This window comes from Anguilla rostrata, chromosome 2 (genome assembly GCF_018555375.3).
Source record: "Anguilla rostrata isolate EN2019 chromosome 2, ASM1855537v3, whole genome shotgun sequence".
Classification (NCBI taxonomy): domain Eukaryota; kingdom Metazoa; phylum Chordata; class Actinopteri; order Anguilliformes; family Anguillidae; genus Anguilla; species Anguilla rostrata.
In genome coordinates this window covers 28,798,389-28,819,976 of record NC_057934.1, presented here as the reverse complement: position 1 = coordinate 28,819,976, position 21,588 = coordinate 28,798,389, and the positions used below count along the sequence as shown (strand labels likewise).

General features: G+C 38.1%; 1 protein-coding gene across 3 annotated transcripts in view; it reads right to left on the bottom strand.

Annotated features, from left to right (window-relative positions):
* The window catches only part of phkg2 (phosphorylase kinase, gamma 2 (testis)), a 59,469-nt gene that overhangs the window by 28,446 nt on the left and 9,435 nt on the right, over positions 1-21,588 (bottom strand). For all 3 annotated transcript variants that reach the window (XM_064321454.1, XM_064321456.1, XM_064321455.1), the window contains exons 2-3: positions 6,147-6,251; positions 2,828-3,003 (exon numbers count right to left, since the gene is read on the bottom strand). In XM_064321454.1, the coding sequence (XP_064177524.1) occupies positions 2,828-3,003; positions 6,147-6,241 (271 nt within the window). In that variant the 5' untranslated portion in view covers positions 6,242-6,251. The remainder of the gene's footprint in view (positions 1-2,827; positions 3,004-6,146; positions 6,252-21,588) is intronic.

Sequence of the window (21,588 nt, the reverse complement as noted above, 5' to 3'; positions counted from 1 at the left end):
TTATTCAATGAGCAGCGTTTTCACTGCTGTATTGGCATATTTTAGGGCAAATGTCGGGTTTATCTTGTTAAAAAAAAAAGAAAAAAAAAAGAAAGAAAAAGAAATGGTTCGGTATTAGAATATTCCAACGTTCGGTAGTTTTGAGTCAAATGTAAAAGCCAGGGAAATTTGCCTCCCTGATACTGATTGAGAGGATGAAAAGTGTAATTTGTCAGAATCTTCGCTAGATGGCAGTAGCAACTAAGGTTGCCAAGTGAGGTGACCTGCGCTTGTGCATTCACTTCGCTGATACAGCGCAAGCTTCCACTCAGTTGACTTCAGTAGCAATAGGTGTTCTAATTTGTAAATATTTTATTATAGATAGATGCTGTATTGTTATTAAAATATGCTGTTTTTAGATTTAAAAGTGAAAGACCTGTTTAAAGATTATTTAGTTTACAATTGTTAAATTTTTGAAATATATTTAATATATTTTTCTATTGTTTAGTGTTGTAACACTATAGGCCTATGCTAATTAATATGTTGAACAGGCTTCAACTTAAAGGTTGTTAATAAACCTGGTTTTTCATAAACCTTAAATTTGAAAATGAGGTCAACCCTTGTGGACATTACTTTTCTGATCTATTAAGGTAATTTCAGTATCGTTAGGTACCGATTATTGAATCAGTATTGCTTCAGTATCAAGTATCGTGATACTAAACCTGGTATCAGGATCAAAGTGAAAATTTTGGTACCATGACAACACTAGTGTGACACTTTTTTTAGTTGCGGCATGGAAGAGCTGCAGCTGTACATACACGCTGGGCCATCTAAGTGTTACGACATAGTAAAGGCCTTTACGGGAAGCGGCCAGGACACATCCATGGCGACGCAACTGTCATCCAACAGCGTCTCTTAGCACAAAATTGGCCATAAGTCATCAATTTTTTTATACAATCATCATGATATTCAGTAGATATGTTGGGTGAAGGTATATGATCATGAGGACAAAGCCATTTTAAAATCGCTCCATAGGGGGCGCGATGGTGCCAATGCTTGGACCCCTCCCAATGCCGCTTGCGGCTTTAATTTAAATTATTTTCATGGAACATCAAATACTTTCCCAAATAGTATTTAAAAAATACATTCCTTTAAATAAATACTTTCCTGGGAAACCAAATACTTTTTTCAAATAGTATTTAGAGCCTTTTAAAAATAAATTAAAATACAAATACAATTGTAAAATATTTTTTAATATTTCTGTAATAGACAACAGAAATTACAGACAACAACAATGTAGTCTTCATACTGAAGGGGGTATCCCAGAGGTCTTTGTAAAATCTTTGTGAACGGCCCTCGATGTGATGTCAGTGAGTTATAATACTGAGGACACTACAGAGGAACTACTAGGAGCTAGGCGTTGAATTTGGATTACTGGCAAGGGTAGCCTAAGCTGGCGATTTTAAACAACCCATGTGCCGCCTCTAACAGACAGTAGCCCAAATGCCCGTAAATGTTGTTGCATGGGGGTATGGCATACTCAGACTTCTTGATAAGCTACTTGCCAGTTTATTTGTACCCATGCAATCTTTTTAAAGTTAGTGGCCTTTTACTGTATTTCCTATTTTTTTCTGCGGTCAGAGTGTTCAACAGCCACATGTACAGTTCCATCTTTTACATTTTATGAGGTTAGACACTGATAAAAATAGAATTCAGCCATGCATATTCACTAGCAATTAACAATGGAAATCGGTACAATTGGACTGGGGCCGTCAGCAGTCACTTGACGTGTTCTCATCAAAATACTGTCCTTTAATTACAGAAAATGCTCAGCTTTTTTTTCCAACATACGCATATCCAGTGCTTTTCAATTCTTTCAACAGCTTGGTACTATTGCACATGTTGCACCACTGGCCTTATGTTGTGAAAGTATTTTCAAATAATTCCACTAAATCAAATACTTTGTATGTGAAAATTTGTATTTTAAATGTTTTTTAAAGACATACTTGAAAGTAGTTGCAAATACATACAAATGTTCCTTAAATGTTTTTCAAATACATTTTGTAATTTTAATACTCAGTATCTGTAAATACTGAATTTCAAATAATTTCTAAATAAGTATTTAAAAGTCATTAAAATACTAAATATGCAGCCTAATTGACCCAGGTTTTGTTTCTTGCTGTTAATATTTAACTGATGAGTCTCAGTTCACCATGTCAGACTTTTTTATATTACTACTCTTACCAATAGTCCAATTAATTCTGCCAAATTCTGGAAGACCATAGAATCATTAGCAACTAGAAATGCCTCCTCTTCTCTTTCTCAGAAAATTATGTTGGACACTCAGGCAATAAATAACAAGGACAATACTGTCAATCTTTTTAACAAACATTTTATATCTGGTGGTCATATTTTAATTGATCAAAATGCGAGGTCACCAGGAATTAAAGGGCACTGTAATTATCCTTTTTTCACTTTCTCCTTCAACTTTACAATTGTTTCTACTGCATTGTTTAATATCTTCTCACCCAAAGCCTAACTAGACCAATCATAAAAGTTGGCATATAAACATTATCTTTTTTTTTTCAAATTTTTTAAGGGTTCCTGTGTTTAGTTATTTTATAAAAACAAATCAGCTGAAAAAGATCTAAATAATCACAAAGTATATTTTGTTAAATGTGTGCTGTTCTTCAGATTTGTTTTCCATTTGCCTGCCACAGTTTTGCTAAGTCAACCTCTATCAATGAAAAAGCAGGCAAGTGTATTTTGACTCTCCACAGAACTGAAAGAACCAAATACTTTCCCCAACCAGACAAAGCAACTCACATGAAAAGTAGGTTTGACTTACTGATGGAGGGATGTCCACTCACAACTTTGAGGATGTGGATCTCCTTTAGTGTGGAGCTCTTCACTTCCTCCAGTTGTTGAGCAGTCATCTTCTCTGCTGTGATCTCAATTATCTTCACTGCCAATTCCTGCCCTGTTTGCTTGTGTATACATCTGCGTACCACACTGCTCACACCTCTAGAAAGGTAGAGAATTAATACAATCAAGATGTAACAAGTGCTCTTGTTATTAATTAAACTGAAATGGCAAGACAAGGAAAAGCTTTTGTTAAAGATGTCTGAAAAGAGTAAATCAGGATCATAGAGCTGTTATGTGAGCAAAGCTGACTGCTATTACCTTAGCACTGCACGCAAACGCTCGGGTTTGCTATTCTGTGCCATGTTGCCATTCTGTGTGTTCAGAATCACTCTCATGGTTGTGTATAACCCCTTTCTTCTTTTAGATACACTGCCATAGCATAGCACACTGGAGTTTTTCCAGATTACACTCAGGCCACTACATATGCAACAGTAAATCTCCTAAGTATATAGTTCCTAACCTTCTAACACATGCTATCTATGTTTCGTTGGTCAAATTTTTTTAGTAAATTTATTTTGGCGATTTTACACTATTTTTATCATTTTGGAAAAAAATCAGTTTATAGGAAGAGAAATCACCGCGCTCACCCGTTTTAATTTGTTTGGCGAGTTGAAACCAGTGAAATATCGTCAATTGAAAAGAAATTGGTTCTCACACAAAAAATGGCTACAAAGCTTCAGAAAATGTCATTATTTATTTATTTATTTATTTGTTTTCTTCAATGCAGAATCATGCACAAACATTTCGGCATGTTGCCTTCTTCAGTGTGCAGAAGATGTAAACATGCCGAAACGTTTGTGCATGATTCTGCATTGAAGAAAACAAATTCAAGTGCGAACCAATTTCTTTTCTATTGTTTTGGAAAGGACCTGGAAGGCCATGTTCTGAAAAGCTCTATATAAATGAATTATTATTAGTGTCTGTATTACCTTCTTATGACACATTTCATTTAACCGTACATTTCTTTTGGCAAGTCAATTAAGGCATTTACTTTGTTCACATCAAAGGTAATTTTTAAACAATCGATTAGAGACTGATTTATTTCAGCTTTAATTCACTATATCAGAATTCCAGTGGGTTAAAAGTTTACATACACCAAGTTTACAGTCTCTTTAAACAGTCTGTAAGATTTTGGAAATTATTATAATGACTTTTTAGAAGCCACTGAATGACCAATTGTCATAATTAGGAGTTAATTGGGAGTTAATTGGCACCTGTGGCTGCATTTAAGGGCCTACTTTTAGAGTAATTTCTGCCTTTTCGCCCTTGATACCATGGGAAAATCCAAGCAACTCAGGGAAGACCTCAGAAAAAAAACTGTGGACCTCCACAAGTTTGGTTCCTCCAAACAACTGAAGGTACCATGAGCACCTGTACAAACAATTGTATGTAAATATAAAAATTCTGGGACCACACAGACACCGCCTTGCTCAGGAAGGAGGCACAAATTAACCTTTGGTCCGAAAGGTTCAATTGAACCCCAAGACAACAACAAAGGAACTGGTGAAGAAGTTGGAGGCATCAGGTACCAAAGTGTCTACATCCACCATTAAGAGAACCGCGCAAGGAAGAAACCCCTACTCCAAGAACTATAACTAGTGTCCTTAAATAGGTTAGTTGTATTTTACAATTAGGTTATTTCAAACTGTAACGTAAGCATTCATTGGTTTGCTTGTAGCTCGTGTTTAATGTATGTACCGGATATGACCTGAACTGGAACATTGCCAAAACGTGTTGAACAGTTCAATATTGTTTTAATGTTGTTCCATCCCCAAACAAAAAAGCATCACATACTGTAGAGTACAGAAAAACATATGAGAGTTAATGATTACACATTTAGGTACTGTACTGTACTGTACACCTCCCTGTGGAGGTCAGAACAGCTGAGACTGTGACCCATTTCAAACGACGACTGAAGACCCACCTCTTCAGGCTGCACCTCTCCCCATCCCTCCCTTCCCCCCTGTAAATGACTAAACTTAGGGTTGTAACTAGGCAGCTGTTTCATAGGTGACTTGTATTTTAATTTATTTTTATTTTTCCATAGATTGCGTTGTTGCCGTTCTCGTTGTTAGTGTTAATCAGTTTAACCAGGGTCCAAGTTGAACTATGCGGTTGTTCCCTGTACTTGGACCGGTACTTCTCTCTAGGGGTTTCGTCATACTTGTTCCTGGTTATGGTTATACACTTTGTTGTACGTCGCTCTGGATAAGAGCGTCTGCCAAATGCCTGTAATGTAATGTAATGTACTGCGTCGTGTGACAATGTTTTTGCATTATGTTTTTAATCTGATATCAATGTTTCACCTTAAGCCTTCATAAGGGCCACATGTATATGCTTTATAATGGACAAAAAGCATTTAATTCATTTTGGAGAGATTTTGGATACGTTTCTGGACCCCTAGATATTTTATACCACTGTACTGATGGACAGCTTGTAATTCCCACTTGAAAATTATGCAAAAGTGAGTTTCTCCAGTTAAAACAGTTGATTTGTAGTGAAATACATGATAATGTTGTGATTTACAGCAATGCATCATTTAGACATTTTTGATAGATTTGGAGACACTGGGTACACTGCTTACTTTTTGCTTCTTAGACCTTTAGCAGTTCTGCATATCCACCCTTAGATTTTATAAACTTGTGGGTCAAGGAGTTTTTGATCCCGGTCATGTTCACTTTAACCTGCTGTATATCTGCAATCTCTCAATATTTCATTGCAAGCTAAAAAAGCAAATTGATTTTTGATTTTTTGCCTAGACAACTGCATTTGAATTTAGTTTATATTGATAATTTTGTTAGAAATAATATAAGTTAGTATTATACATGGTACAAATGTCTTGCTTCATTTAAGCCATTTTTCAAGTCTCTGTGATGCTCACATCTGGAGTTATAAAGCTTTAAATAAGGTACCCCCTAAATGGGCAAGGATTGGGCAGATTTGTCATCTGCGCAAAGGGGTTAAAGGCTAATATGAATCAGTAATCCCACAAGTGCAAAAGCCTTCTATGTCACATGCACCACAAACCCTTTCCAACAGAAAAGAGTGTTAAAAATGAGTACAGGTACCCCTTGACATAAGACATAAGAGATGGACAGTTGTATTCCATAAGCCTTAGAATAGCTTTGAGCTACAATAGAAGAGAATAAAACCATCAGAATATAACAGGTGTCACCAAATTGACCCTTGCTGCACAGAATTTTCTCCTTTCCTGTAGAATGTCATATTGTCAGGTGTCTTACCTGCCAATCACTTCTTTTGGATCATATTTCTGATAGAACTCCTTTGCTCCCACCCAATCAGGAAGTTCATCTCCGAGCACTATGTCTCGGGTCATGGTTGAGGGCCTGGCAGAAAAAAGAACAGGGTCAACTAGTAAACTATGCATACTAGAAATTACAAAAATAAAAGGTAAATCACTCAACTATGTCCATGGTTTTTACTCCTTCCAAAAATGTTTTCCCAGTTTCATATTACCCATATAAAATTCACACAACATGGTACTACAATTTGTAGAATTAATTTTTTCCAAAGTGTTCCTTCCCCCTTCACCCAGAATGAAATACCTAATCATGCTGAAACACTCATGGCAACGTTCACTGTGGATTTGAAAGAGGGAAGATTACCATGCTGTCTCCCCTAAAGCACATTATGTCAGTCGCTGCTTTTTAATAATACTGAAGTTCATTATGGACATTAATCAGAAGTTAGGGGCACTGGCATGGACCGGGTCCATTATGAGACTGCAAGGGTATTCAGAAGATTTTTTACATTCATTATTTTTGTATTGCTGTAGTAAAAATGTAAAAAGGAATTAAATACACTGAATATCATTAAAGCTTACTTGTGACTTGAAAGAGTTCTTCTTTAATATAACATAAAAACTCAAGCAATACGGATCCATACATTTTTTTAATTTATTTTTATATATTTTAATTTGAGTCTTTGGGCAGATCAATAAGGTTAATTTGCTTGTAAGTAAACAACTAAAGCGCTTACTTATTTACTTGAGTAAACAAGTCACATACTAGTTGGCAGCTTGTTAATTACTTAAAAATCACTTGAGATTGGAAAATCTGATTTTTTTGTCAAATGAACACTACAAGGTGCAACCAATACACCAAAATAAATCAATTAATTCATTTTTTGTAAAAACTGCTAACGTCACATGTGCATGTGGGGCAAATACGTTTTGTATATTTGCCCACTCATATGTGCGGAATTTTCACATTACTATGAGGTAGTGGCAGGTGAAGTTCATGAGTTGAAGCTGGGTTCTTCAGTTGGCCATTGGAAGCTGTGAAGCTGCTGATATTCTAGTGCAGCCTGTCAGTTTTAATCCATTTATTTTCAGGTGAGAAATGTTACAAAAGCCCTGATATATATTTCAATGTGATGTCAATAACCTAGCAAAAATACTGAAATTTTGGTTACATCACGTAGAAATTACAACAGCTTTTTATACATAGCCCCCCACTGCAGTGTACCATAATGTTTTGAACATTAAAGTTATGTCAATCAAAGCAGTCATGTTTAGTACTTTGTGTCATACACCTTGCATGCAATGACAGCTTGAAATCTGTGACCCAAATATAGAGTTGCCATCCGGCCAGGATTTCATGATATTTTTCTTGATTTTGGGTGTCCGTCTTAGAAAAAATGAATTCCAGTCCTAGTATCTGAGCATTTTCAGATGTTGCATGCATTTTTATTGCTAATGAAATGCAGACTGCTTATTAGTGCGTCTTTGGCATTATTCCAAATTTTACCCAATCAACTCATTTCTAGATAAAGAATACATTTCATTGGTTTAGATTTCTTCTTCTACGTAGCAACAGCTGTTTCAGAAAGGTATATTGTAATGACAATGTTTGGCTTTTTTCCCCCACTGTTTTAAAACTGCGGAAAAACTCTTTTAGTTAACGTGACTTCCCTAATAGCAGATACTGCAGAGATGACATTTGTTGATGCCCACGTCCCTAAGTTTAATTTCCAGCTGTATTAAAAGCTGTGACTGATGTGAAATAAAAGCATTAACACTGACCGATTTAGTCTCTGTATCATTCAGGACAGCTAAGGGGTATTATGTTCAATTAATTTCACAATACATGAGTTTTAAAAAAAAGTTTTGAAAACACTGAAACTGCCACTACTATATCTAATCAAGATATACAAGAACTGGAGACAGCTTCCACTTGCCGGTTCCATGGATTCCGATGAGAACTACTCACTAGCAAATGAAGCCAGTTCATGGAGGCTACCATGTTTGATTATGGGGCTATTTATGAAGGTACTTTTCTTGCAAAAGTCAAAAATATGCAAACGGTTTCACAAATATGTAGGCTAAGTGTTTCACAAATCTGTAAGCCGTTTCACAAATATGTAAATGGGTTCACAAATATGTAAATGGAGCTTCACAAATATGTAAATGGTTTCACAAATATGTAGAATGTATTAATAAATAAGTAAAATGCAAGTTGCAAATATGGAGAATTAATTCAAAAATCTGTAGTATTGGTTTACAAATATGTAAAATGCGAGTTGCAAATATGTAGACTGGAGACGCAAATATGTAGAAGAAATGTAAAATGCGAGTCGCAGTTGTGCTAATGGACTAATTCTAAAAGCAACAACAACAAGCCAATATGCCAATATGTTTTAGTGTTACAGAACCAAAAATTATATACACACTCAAATACCAGAGCCAGGGTGATCAAGATTACCCAGCAAAATAAGATACAATATCCTTATTTCTATGGAAAGGTCAGAGTTGCTGTGTTACTAGGCAAATTGGTGCATCCACCACAGCACAAACTGAAGGGTATGTAATGTATGGACTAGAGAGAGATAGATGATATAGCCTAACTGGACAGGATTGAGAAAAGTAATGGAGTAAAAGCAACAGTTTTCCATCAAAATTTTCTTAATAAACGTACTATAGAAAATCTTTACTATAGAAAATACTGAGAAATGTTCAAATCCCTCTAAAGTCTACTTAAGTAAATTAGGATGGCAGGTATGCCATCCCGCCAAGTTACGCCTTGGCGGGGGCATGCCCCATACCTATACAGCACTGAGAGTTTGGCACTTTTCAGGGTTCCCCACAGAAATAACCACAACAGCCACAGACACTCAGCCCTTAAAAACATTAAATTCTGTACATTCTCACCCCATTTCAACAGACAGAATTCATAAACAACTTCACATGTCCACACAATAAAGCCCCAAACTAATGGGATTTCACGTTTTCTCCTTCTTCTCCTTCTTCTTCTTCTTTTTCCTGCTGCCTATCCCACTAACAACATGTCTCCCCATTGGACATTTTACTGACACCAGCCAAATCTTCACCTACACGACTCAATCAAAAACTTGCATACACACGCAAAATACCCATACCTCTGTACTCTGAAACATTTCCAGTTTAAACAGCTAGTCTGCCTGTGGCCTAGTGGGCAAGGTTACAGTCTTGGGAACATGGGGTCCTAGGTTCAAACCCAGCTAGGAAAACGTTTCTTTAACCTGCTTTTAAATGGACTGCATTTATATAGCGCTTTTATCCAAAGCGCTTTACAATTGATGCCTCTCATTCGCCAGAGCAGTTAGGGGTTAGGTGTCTTGCTCAAGGACACTTCGACACGCCCAGGGCGGGGTTTGAACCGGCAACCCTCCGACTGCCAGACGATCGGTCTTACCTCCTGAGCTACGTCGCCCCACTTTCACCCTCACTAATAATTGTCTACTACTTCTCAATTATTGCTTTTGCACCATATCTACCCGCTGTTCACCGAACGTATACACTGCATTATGACGTACCGTCTGCACGTTCAATTATTAACCGGCTACAATATTGCAAAGCCATATGCATTCAACGGGAGCTCTTTTGTGCTTACTGGCCTGTGTTCTTCTTTAAAACCAGGGACAGGTTTGCTAATGATATTTCACGCATTGCATAGCTATGTCATGGTGCTGCACTAACAAAGTCACAGACTGGTAAACCTCCGGTTGAAGGATTGAATCCTGCCTCGCCCTCAGGCAGATAATTTCCTCTTTTACACATTTTCTTACGCTTTTATATTTGTTTTACCAAAACTCACTCACGAACACCCATATGCATTTCATGACAGCAAATGTATTCCTTTTATTAAAAAGTTACACCATTTCACCACTGTACCATTTCTACTAACTATATTTCTTCACTTGGCTACCGTACAAAACCTTCTTATCAGCAAACGCCACGTTTCTACATTCCTGTTACCTCGCCCTGTTCTCTATCTAGCCACATACAAACAATTAGGCCTACTACGTAAGTACGTTCTGCAACTCCCCATTAAAGCATTACATTTAAAATCATGACTCACTCATAATTATAACTACTAGTACTGAACATGAGAAAAGCACATCAGTGCAATAGATTTCACACGTTACTTAACCCTCCACTTTAACGACTACTGCTTTATAGACAGACTGTTATATATACCGTTCGATAAGGAAACTAAGCTCGCTCATGGTCACTTCATTTAGCCTACTTAGCACTATAGTCTGTGATCATGTCAACCTTCACCTACATGCCCATTCTGCTAAAAACATATTGTTTCAACTACACAATTTCATAATTTCTCCTAATTTCTCTCACACTGTTGTTATTTTCTCATATGCAAAGCCTGCTGGGACATATGCGTCTGCTCCTATTCTCCACTATCAAGTTTTCCAGTTCTAGCTTAGCAAAACAGCGAAGAGGATTCCTACCTGCAGATAAGCCTATCAAAATGCCTTATAAACCTTACAAACACTAAAAGTGCATCTCCACGAAATAACAGACAACGGAGCAGGACAGAAGGGTACACAAGTTGTGACCTAGGGAGCTCTAATTCTACGGGCTTGCTGATTCTTGGTTGGCCGTCAAATCCGTGAGTACATACACTGGCCATATTTCACCTGCGTTTCTGATGCGTTTACACTTACGCCACCGCACCCTTTGTCACAGCCACTGTTTTACATATATAGCAAACCAAAACTGCTAAACGGTACACGCTCATCAGACTGTTCACACAAGGATAGCCATAATCCACAACCGTTTCTTACAGGGTCACTTCGCATTTCTCACTCTCATAATGAAACGCTTTGCAAAAAGAAATGATATCACATAAAAAACACGTTTTCAACGTACAAAAATGCCAAGTTACTCACACATACAAGACATACACTGTCTATAACTCATTCATTCAGACTGCCAAAATCCAGGCCTGCCATTAAAAGTATTGATATCAAAATGACGCCAAGTTACGGTACTACAAACAATATAGGCTATTTTGCCTCACCGAAATTAAATAAGATGTATTCCAAAGCAATGCTACCCAATATTTCCTCAATTCTTTCAAGTCACTTGGCCCTGTGTTTTGTAATCTTATCATTTTACAATGTCATGCAAAATTTGTGTCAGATCAAAGTGTCAAATATTTCGAATTGCCTCATGGAACACATTGAAATTCATGTAGAAAACTGCTGGTGAGTAACTACAGGAAGCATATTTCTAGAGAAAACATATGTTTATACTTGCTTCTGAACTGAATTTCAGTAAATTTACAAGTGATTGTATATTTGCTACGTACAATAAATACTGCATGTAAAATACATATTGTACATACATACATAGAGAACTTCTTTATCCCCATGGGGACATGTCCCTCGCAGCATGTTACATTCACATTTACAAACAGACATTTATACCAAGAAACATACAATCATTCACGCAACAGAAAGGCTGGGCAGCGAAATACATACATACCATACAAATTGGACATATAGACGCCTATTCAATCAATCTTGACTGTGAGAAAGCCATCCACACATATGTTTGGCCTGTCCATGTACTGCACGCTTATACACACAGGGCCAAGTGACTTGAAAGAATTGGGTAGCATTGCCTTGGAATACATCTTATTTAATTTCGGTGAGGCAAGATAGCCTATATTGTTTGTAGTACCGTAACTTGGCGTCATTTTGATATCAATACTTTTAATGGCAGGCCTGGATTTTGGCAGTCTGAATGAATGAGTTATAGACGGTGTATGTCTTGTATGTGTGAGTAACTTCGCATTTTTGTACGTTGAAAACGTGTTTTTTATGAGATGTAGTATACTTCTCCCCACCTCTGGGTATTTGCATGTATTGTTAAGACAATCATATGCTTTTAAGTGAACTACAACCATACTGCTGTGCACATGACTAGCTGAAATGCTGTTCTACTACAGACTTTAATCCATTTCTAACTGAGAAATTATTATCAGATAAAATATTGCGCCGTTTTTATTACTGAGAGACCAGAGGTGGGTATAAGAATATCATTACATTTAATTAAGTAGACTGTAGAGGGTTTTGTACTTTTCTCAGTATTTTCTATAGTAAAGATGTTTTTTTTCCCAAAAGAAAAAGATTCATGCAATCCCTTTGAACACTATCATACTCCGCTATTGTTTTTAATGGAACATACCACACATTTCATTTGGTAGGTAACGTATTCCAAATAAAAATGTGTATTTAACACATAAGGAATGCACTCACTTGAGTAGTTCTCTGACCAAAAACATTTTTGTTTTTAAGTAATTGTTGGAGGGCGACTATTTCTTTTACATAAGTGAATTTTCTTAATGTAACAATACTTCTACATCTACTACTCCTCAATCTAGGCGTGTGGTTGGACGCTTCAAATGGAGAAATAGGACCGGTGAGTTGGTGCCTGGAGGTGGAGTTGCATAGCCAGTAGTGGGAATAATTCAATGTTAAAGTAATAATCTCAAAGATTTTCATTAAAATAAATGTCTGTTAAGTCACTATCTATCGCCGAATTAGGTAACACAATGGTGATTGAGCCTATTATTATATTAATTAATATTATTATTATTATAAAAATTTATGATTAGAGAACTGGGTGTCTCTGGCGACAGAGAGGGTAGGCGGAGCTAACGCAACAGGCTCGCTTTTCAACTCACTTGTGTGGGAGCGGCGTACTGTTTTTTTTATGGTGTCTGCTAGCGTTACAATAACAGAGAAAGGGGGGGGGGGGTTTATGGAACCATAAAAAGTTCTTGTGTAACATGAGAGGTCATATTATTTGTTGATGTAGATTTCGTATTACATTTGAAGACAATGTAACGTTACTAAATTACATAGCTATTTGCACAGCTAACGCTAGCTACCGGACCATGTCAAGAAAGGCAACATTAGTTTAGACAACGTTGCGCACAGTATCCATCTCTCATATCAGGTAATGTTGCGTTAGCCAGCTAGCTAATGTAATTAACACAATCTAATGTCAGCTAACAATTAGAAAAAACGCTAGCTACCGCTACCGACCGGTACCGACCTCGCAAACCGTCTCTCGAATGCAATGCTACCTTGTTACAACATTGCAGTGTAGCTAACTAAAGACCAGTTCAGATCAATGATTCGCAACGAGACTGGATGCAACTTGCAAAATTCCAAGACGTCTGATTGTAAATGCTCTAAAACTGCACTTGGCGATTTGACAAGGTGGGTCTTTTGAGACCCCAGGCAACAGCTTCAGATGCTCTGCAACTAACCAGTTCACAACGCTGCAATTTTCTCTGCAACATCCTAAAACCGTTTTGTCTCCTTGCGAATCATTGATCTGAACTGGCCTTAACGTTACCGTTATTTACATTGCCATCAAGTTCATCAATATATTGATCGGAATAAAGCCGGGGTATACCTCCATGCACTCTGCTCCTGCCAAATGGCTGAAGCTAAGCAGGTGTGGGCTTGGTTAGTACTTGAATGGGAGACCACCAGGGAATACTGAGTTGCTGCTGGAAGTGGTGTTGGTGGGCCAGCAGGGGGCAATCTTCCGTCTGGTACAAATAAAAAAACCCCAATGCCCCAGTGCAGTGACAGGGACACTGTGCTGTAGGAGATGCCGTCTTTCGGATGAGACGTTAAACCGAGGTCCTGACTCTCTGTGGTCATTAAAGATCCCATGACACTTATCACTAAGAGTAGGGGGTTCCCCGGTGTCCTGGCCAAATCCCAGATCTGGCACTCGCAAACTTGCCACTAAAAATCATCCCCAGATTTAATTGGCTAAATAAATGTTCTCTCCCTCTCCACCTTCACTAATGTGTGGTGAGCGTTCTGGCGCAAAATGGCTGCCGTGCATCACCCAGGTGGGTGCTACAAGGTATCACCACCCCGTCCCCTCACCACCGGAGTTCCCCAGGGCTCAGTCCTTGGTCCCCATCTCTTCTCCATGTACACCAGATCCCTTGGCCCTGTAATATCTGCCCATGGCTTGTCCTATCATTCCTATGCCGACGACACGCAACTCTTTCTCTCCTTCTCCCCATCGGACACACAGGTCCCGGCCCGCATCTCCGCTTGCCTGAGGGACATACAGAGCTGGATGGACAATCACCACCTGAAGCTCAACCCGGGAAAGACGGAGCTAATCTTTATACCTGCTCTATCCTCTCCCCTCCTCGACTTTTCCATTTCCTTAGGGGACACCGTAGTGACATCATCACCCTGCGCCAAGAATCTCGGAGTGATGATGGACAACAGGCTGTCCCTCTCCAACAACATTGCAGCAGTAACCCGGGCATGCAGATTTTTCCTATACAACATCCGCAGAATCCGCCCCTTTCTCACCACATACTCAACCCAGCTCCTGGTCCAAGCAATGGTTCTATCCCGCCTGGACTACTGCAACTCTCTTCTGGCTGGACTACCGGCATCTGCCACCAGACCCCTGCAGCTCATTCAGAATGCTGCGGCTCGTCTGGTCTTCAACCTCCCCAGACACTCCCACGTAACTCCCCTGCTCACTACCCTCCACTGGCTGCCTGTTATAGCTCGCATCAAATTCAAAACATTGGTCCAAGCATACCAGGCAGTCAAGGGATCAGCCCCAGCATACCTTCACAAGATATTCAAACCCTACATGCCAGCCAGATCCCTCCGTTCTGCTACCTCAGGACGCCTAGCACCTCCCCCTCTTCGCACCTACACTTCCAGAACACGTCTCCTGTCTGTTCTGGCCCCACGATGGTGGAATGACCTCCCTGTGGAGGTCAGAACAGCTGAGACTGTGACCCATTTCAAACGATGACTGAAGACCCACCTCTTCAGGCTGCACCTCTCCCCATCCCTCCCTTCCCCCCTGTAAATGACTAAACTTAGGGTTGTAACTAGGCAGCTGATTCATAGGTGACTTAGTTGATGCGGCTGTCTTAACGACTAATTGTATTTTTATTTATTTTTATTTTTCCATAGATTGCGTTGTTGCCGTTCTCGTTGTTAGTGTTAATCAGTTTAACCATCAGGGTCCAAGTTGAACTATGCGGTTGTTCCCTGTACTTGGACCGGTACTTCTCTCTAGGGGTTTCGTCATACTTGTTCCTGGTTATGGTTATACACTTTGTTGTACGTCGCTCTGGATAAGAGCGTCTGCCAAATGCCTGTAATGTAATGTAATGTAATACACATTGGTGGTGGGTGAGGTGAGTTCCCCTTCACTGTAAAGCACTTTGAGCATTTGGAAAAGTGCTATATAAATGTAATTAATAATAATAGGTGGAGCAGAGCCGGGTCTGATTTCTGTGTAAAGATGTCAAGTCGGTCAAAACTAAATAAAAGAATACGGCATTATGGATGTTATTATTTTATTACGCTTCCTCATATGTTCCTTCAGCCTCGATGCCCTTTTTTGATGAAATCTCCTTTGTTTTTGTTTCATTCTTCTTGTTCTGATTGCTAATTTAACACCCAGCTCAGCTTTATTCTCGAACAGTTTAGCTAGCAAAACCAGAAACACCAGGGGTAACATTTTGCAAGGCAGTTGTTTCAAAAATATCACAACAATCATTCACGAAAGAGACTGTTTATTGCGCACGAGATGCTAATTGCACAAGCCACAGCGAATCCCGCAAATTCTTTTCTGCAGTGTAAAGATTTTCATACCGGGCAGAAGGTGGATAAATAACGTTTGTGGAAATTGATCATCTCTAATTTTACCCCAGGTCTGCTACAGCATTTTAACCCGGCTCGGCAGTGTAAAGACAGCTTAAGTTAGCCTAATGTTAGACAATGAATGAGTATGTACATAACATTTACTTTTATAACAACCGTTTTTTATTCAGTAAGTGTTATAGTTGGCGTGGCCCAGGTGCCAACTGACTGACGTCACACAGGTGACACTGGTTGGATCCGGTTGGATCTATGGGAAGTGAGGTCCAAAAACACACCTGCAATTACCGCTTCTCGCCATTGGTACCGCCAAAGAGAACGAAACGGAAATCTTCGAGATTGTAACTTTAAGCATCACCACAATTTCTTACAGTAGTTCTATTGTTTGTGATAAAAGATGAAAAAAGAACTCCGACTACCCTTACCTCAATTGCACCTTTGATATAGCCACTGTTAGTAGGAAGAGTTGTGCTTCACTTCGGTGTGCGTGTTCTGCTCTTACAGCTAGTTTCCAGCCCAAACCACTGCAAAGAGAACCAACTTTTTTTTTTTTGTCAGTAACACTTCCTTCTGACGTCTATGACTGCAATCGTGACCACATCATTTATTTTGCTTTTTTGTATAGCTATTTCCATGGATAAAATCGCACTTATTATTATTATTATTATTATTATTATTATTATTTTCCGGATCAAATTTGTTGTGACAGGTTGTGTTGTGTGGTGTCAGCTGAAGTCCCCCAAGGGGATTAAAAGCAAAGTGGAATTGGCTAGCATTCTGGTGGACCTGAAAATAATGTGACCGGAAAAGTAAAGCTATCTTTAATTGATACATAACATTAGTATATAGTAAAAACTATGTATATAACTACAGTTAAAAAAATCGAATTAAGCCCTGCCACTGCATTTGTGCAAAAAAACTGGCATGCACTGCCACCCAAAGGTGAAAAGTTTGGAGGAAATTAGATAGAGAATTTCAGTGCTCGTTCGCACCATGGTGGGGGGAATTCACTGCCACCCCCCCCCCCTTTCCACAATTTCCACGTAGTACCAAAACAAACTTTAAAGAAATAAAAATGGACAAGGACTCACAGTAGCCCAACACTGTTTTACTATTTTAATAGGCCTAATGCATGCATTTAATACTCTTAAAGGTGAAAAAGCATGCTTTCTTTCCATGATAGACCAAAGTGATTACATCTGACCCAGCCTATCAATGCATTTTATTTGTATATTTGTTCCTATAGTAGGAACTGCCCAATGTTTCCCATACAATTAATTTATTTGGGTGGCCCGCCCAAATAGATTTCCCCCTGCCCAAAATTATTGGTATTTAGTTGCTTATTTCTAGAAGCAGAAAACTATACTTTTGTATTCGTTATTTTTTCTTTTAAATGTCAAAGTGGCATACAGCCAACTCTCGTTCTCCTGTTTCGCCCTCCACGCTCCCCCTCGTAGCCGAGGTATGTAGAGCAGAGCAGGGAGGACAGCGCCTGAACATTAACATCATTTGAAGGACAGTCGTGCAACTGTAGCTGTGCCAGGTAATTAAATATTTTAAGTAACCTGGCCCTGTGTTTTTTCATTGTACCACCTGAAGAGAATGTGATCATATCAAAGTGTCAAATGGCAATCATAGTGGGAATAATGTTGCTGAATAATTTCATCTGTTTTACAGATATTTTTGTTATTTTTTTGACTACACAATATGTTTCTATGCACTTATTGTACATCACTTTGGATAAATGCGTCTGCCAAATAAATGGAATGCAATATAATGTTTGAACAATTGCCTGTATCCAGTGCTTGGGGTGTATGAGACGCACATCTTGAATAAAATGCATGAATAAAATAGTTTAGTTTAGAAAACTGTATTCAGAAATAAGATATTTTATTCTTTTACATTGTAGAATAAATTATATTATTGTACTTATTTGGTGAAACTTAATTTGAATATCATGCCTGTAGTACATTATTGGGGCAAACATGTCTGGATAGGTTTGTGAGATTCAATATGTATTTCACATTTTTATATGTATTTATTTATTGCAACTTGGCCTAAGATCATTTTGATATTTGTCTTAATGACTTATAGTGCTTTGTATGTGTGAGTAACTTGGCATTTTTGATGAAAACATGGCTTTTTTTTCAGATATCATATCTTTTTGCACTGTGTTTTTCACTTTTCTACAGAATGGGCATGCAGATTAAGTCTGACATAATCACAGACTATTGTACAAACTAAGCACTGATGATGATGGATAACCAGGATGATGTTGCTAACAAAACGATATATAAAACACATGGCACCTGAATGCTTCCCATATTCTCTGATGATATCGAGTGTCTGAAAGACAATTTAAGAACTTGTGTGCAAAGGTACTTTTTTCACGTAGACTACACGTTTTAAAATAGAAGTGTTTTTAACTGGGTGTTGTAGACATGAGAAGTACTAGTTTGTATGTCGGTTGAGAATATGGTTTGCAAATATGGCGTTTGGAAGTAACAGTAGCTAGTAGCCTACTAAAAAACAGTAGGTAAACAGTAGAAATGCCATCAATAAATCTGCCATCATGAAATGCACTTGGCTCCCCGTTCGTGACTTTTGCTAAATATATGCAGTGAACATTGTGATATAATTAGGATGTCAATATTACATAAGGGAATTAAGTTATAAACACCTACTTAGTTAAATTGCCACAAACAGCTTTGCAATAAGATGTTATTTAATGCCGTCACTTGCTTGTGCTTTTAAAGAAGGTAGCCCAGTAAGCAGAAGCCTGAATATACGTGGAATGTAGACGTCTAAAGGGGTGGACATGTAGGTTGACATGTTTTGACATAAACAACTATTTCAATTCAACCATAATTTAAGTCAGGTATTACTTTCATATGGCCTGGTTCCTAGCTGGAAATAACACTTTCACAATGAGCCAAATCTAGCCGGTTAACCAAATGTGTAGGTATGACATAATGCAGTGTATGTTAGGTGAAAGACCGGCTAGATTAGGTTGAAATGTGATAGTTTTCTAACCGGCTAGGACACAGGCAGGCTATATTAGGCTAAAACATGAACAAATTAGAGGTAAATAGAGCTAACTTAGTGTATTTATTTGAAAACATCTGTCAAAATATTTATATCCTTTCAGATGTTTAGATGACACACTGGACAATAGCATCTATCTGGGAGTTCATAAAAATATTCTTTCACCACCAAAATTTTTTTATTCTGTCACAGCTACAAAATAAGTCCAACAATAGCCAATAAGTATGCCAATACCGTTCACTGAATAGAAAAATAAACAAGAAGAATTCTTATGCAATTATACCACGCCATTCTAATATCATTATATGAGACTAAATATGGAATAAAAATACGATCTTACCATTAGTTTTTACATCTACAGGTATCCCTTTCAAGATTTACTGGTCATATTTATTGTCTTGCACAATCCATCTGAGAAATAAACATGCAAGCAGAAAGTGGGGATAGGCATTTACATCAGCCATGCGCAAAACCGCACTTGCTTTTTATTTGTAATTCTTTTCTGTTCATTCTGGATTGATTGATAACTTTTATCCAGTAGAGGACAGTATAAACTTTCCAACAGTGTATGATATGACTCATTGGAAGTTTATAACAATGACTGAAAGCAAAGCACAACAGCATAAATGGTTGCTTCAGCATAGCGTTGCAGTCAACCATAATGTTATGCAATCATATACAAGCACCCATTGAGGCATAATTTGTTGTTTTCCTTCAGTTTTTGGAAGATTTTATAAATTTTGCCAATTCACAAACATGGCTAAAGCATGTTGACATGGAAGTGGGTCAGAAGAGGAGAAGGAAGCATGAAGTCAAGCAAAGATATATACGAACATGACAAAGACGTACGTATTAGTACTTATAACATTTCAGTTACCAATTTCACTCATCGGCAGAATAGCAACAATCAAGATGATAATTTTAAAATAAACTACTTATTTTCAATGATCCCTACCCAACCACCCCTTGCCTGATTCAACTCATTAGATTCAATAATAACAAAATTCTACTGGAAAAACAAGAAACCAAGAATCAAACTATCCACTCTACAGAAACATAAGAATGAAGGAGGCCTTGAAGCACCTCATTTTCGTAAATATTTCCTTGCCACCCAACAGCAGTTTATCATCAACTGGATCCACCCCATTGAACAAAGCAACCCCTGGATTGAAAATGAACAGGCACAATGCCGAGAGATCTCTATATCACACCTGCCATTCTTCAACTTCACCATCAAACGTCACAGCTGCTTCAAAGCCAACACCATTTAACCACTCTGACAGCTTGGTGGGAAGCCCATAAAATCACAAATTCAACACTGTACCCTGTAAATATACCCCACTATGGAACAACCCCTACTTTATGCACAATAAAAAAACACTAAATTTCACCTCTTGGAAACAAAAAGGCATTACCCAACTTCAGCACATCATCCATCCCATTTGAAGAATTGGTCCAGAAATACGGCATTGGTTCTGACTCATTTCTCCAATATCTGCAGCTAAAATCACTCATTGCATCAAAAATCAAGATAATACATAATAATCTACAACCCCCAGCCATAACTGAAGAAATTCTTAAAATCACAACTAAGAAAATTATCTCTAAATTATACAAACTACTCAATTATGCAGACAATACCACATCCCTCCCAATAAAAAAATGGGAAAATGATTGTTGTTAATACCCAACGAGGACTTTTGGATCCAAACCTGGAAGAATACATTCTCCATGACTAACAACACTAACTTACAGCTCATTCAATATAAAATAAATCATAGAATGCATATCAGAGGCAAAAAAATACACCAAATGGGCTTCTCAAAATTCGATGCATGCCCACTATGCCCACAAAATACCATTGACGATTATCTCCATGCAACCTGGCACTGCCCACCTGTACAACACTTCTGGCAAGAAATGACCAACAAATTATCCCTCCTTTTGGACTTCCAAGTTCCACCTTCCCCCTCACTGTGCCTACTAGGCGACCTGTCCTCAATCACCATTCCTAACCATTTCACCAGAACCATTCTCATTCCCTTAATCATTGCCAAGAAAACCATCGTACTAAACTGGAAAACTCGAGAAAAAAAACTGAGCATTATGCAATGGACTGACCTACTCACAGAATACATATCCATGGAAAAATCACTGCTGCTACAAATAACCAAATGCAACATTTTGAGCAAACATGCCACCCAATCATCAATCTCCTACTTTCTTAATCCTCACCTACGGTACATGTAAGCAAATAACTCTTTCACATTAACTTCCTTTTCCCCCCGCCCATACGCACACACACACACACACACACACACACAAATACACTGGTGGTGGGAATATAAAAAAAAATAAAAAAAAGAAATATGATAACGTTATGATTTACAGCAATGCACAATTTAAACATTTTGGGTAGATTTAGAGAAATTCCAGGACACCGGGGTGCACCTTTGAGGTGTTTTAACCGCATTTTTTAATCACTATACTTTATTGAAAATTGAATATTTGACTTGCTGTTAAAATAATAATTTTCATTAACTGGAACATTAACATGATCTACACCATGGGTGGGTTACTTGGTCGCGAAATTGTAAACCGTGCAGCGTAACTCAGAGTGTTTACTCAAGGAGAAATGAGAAATGAAGGAGCAAAGAAGTG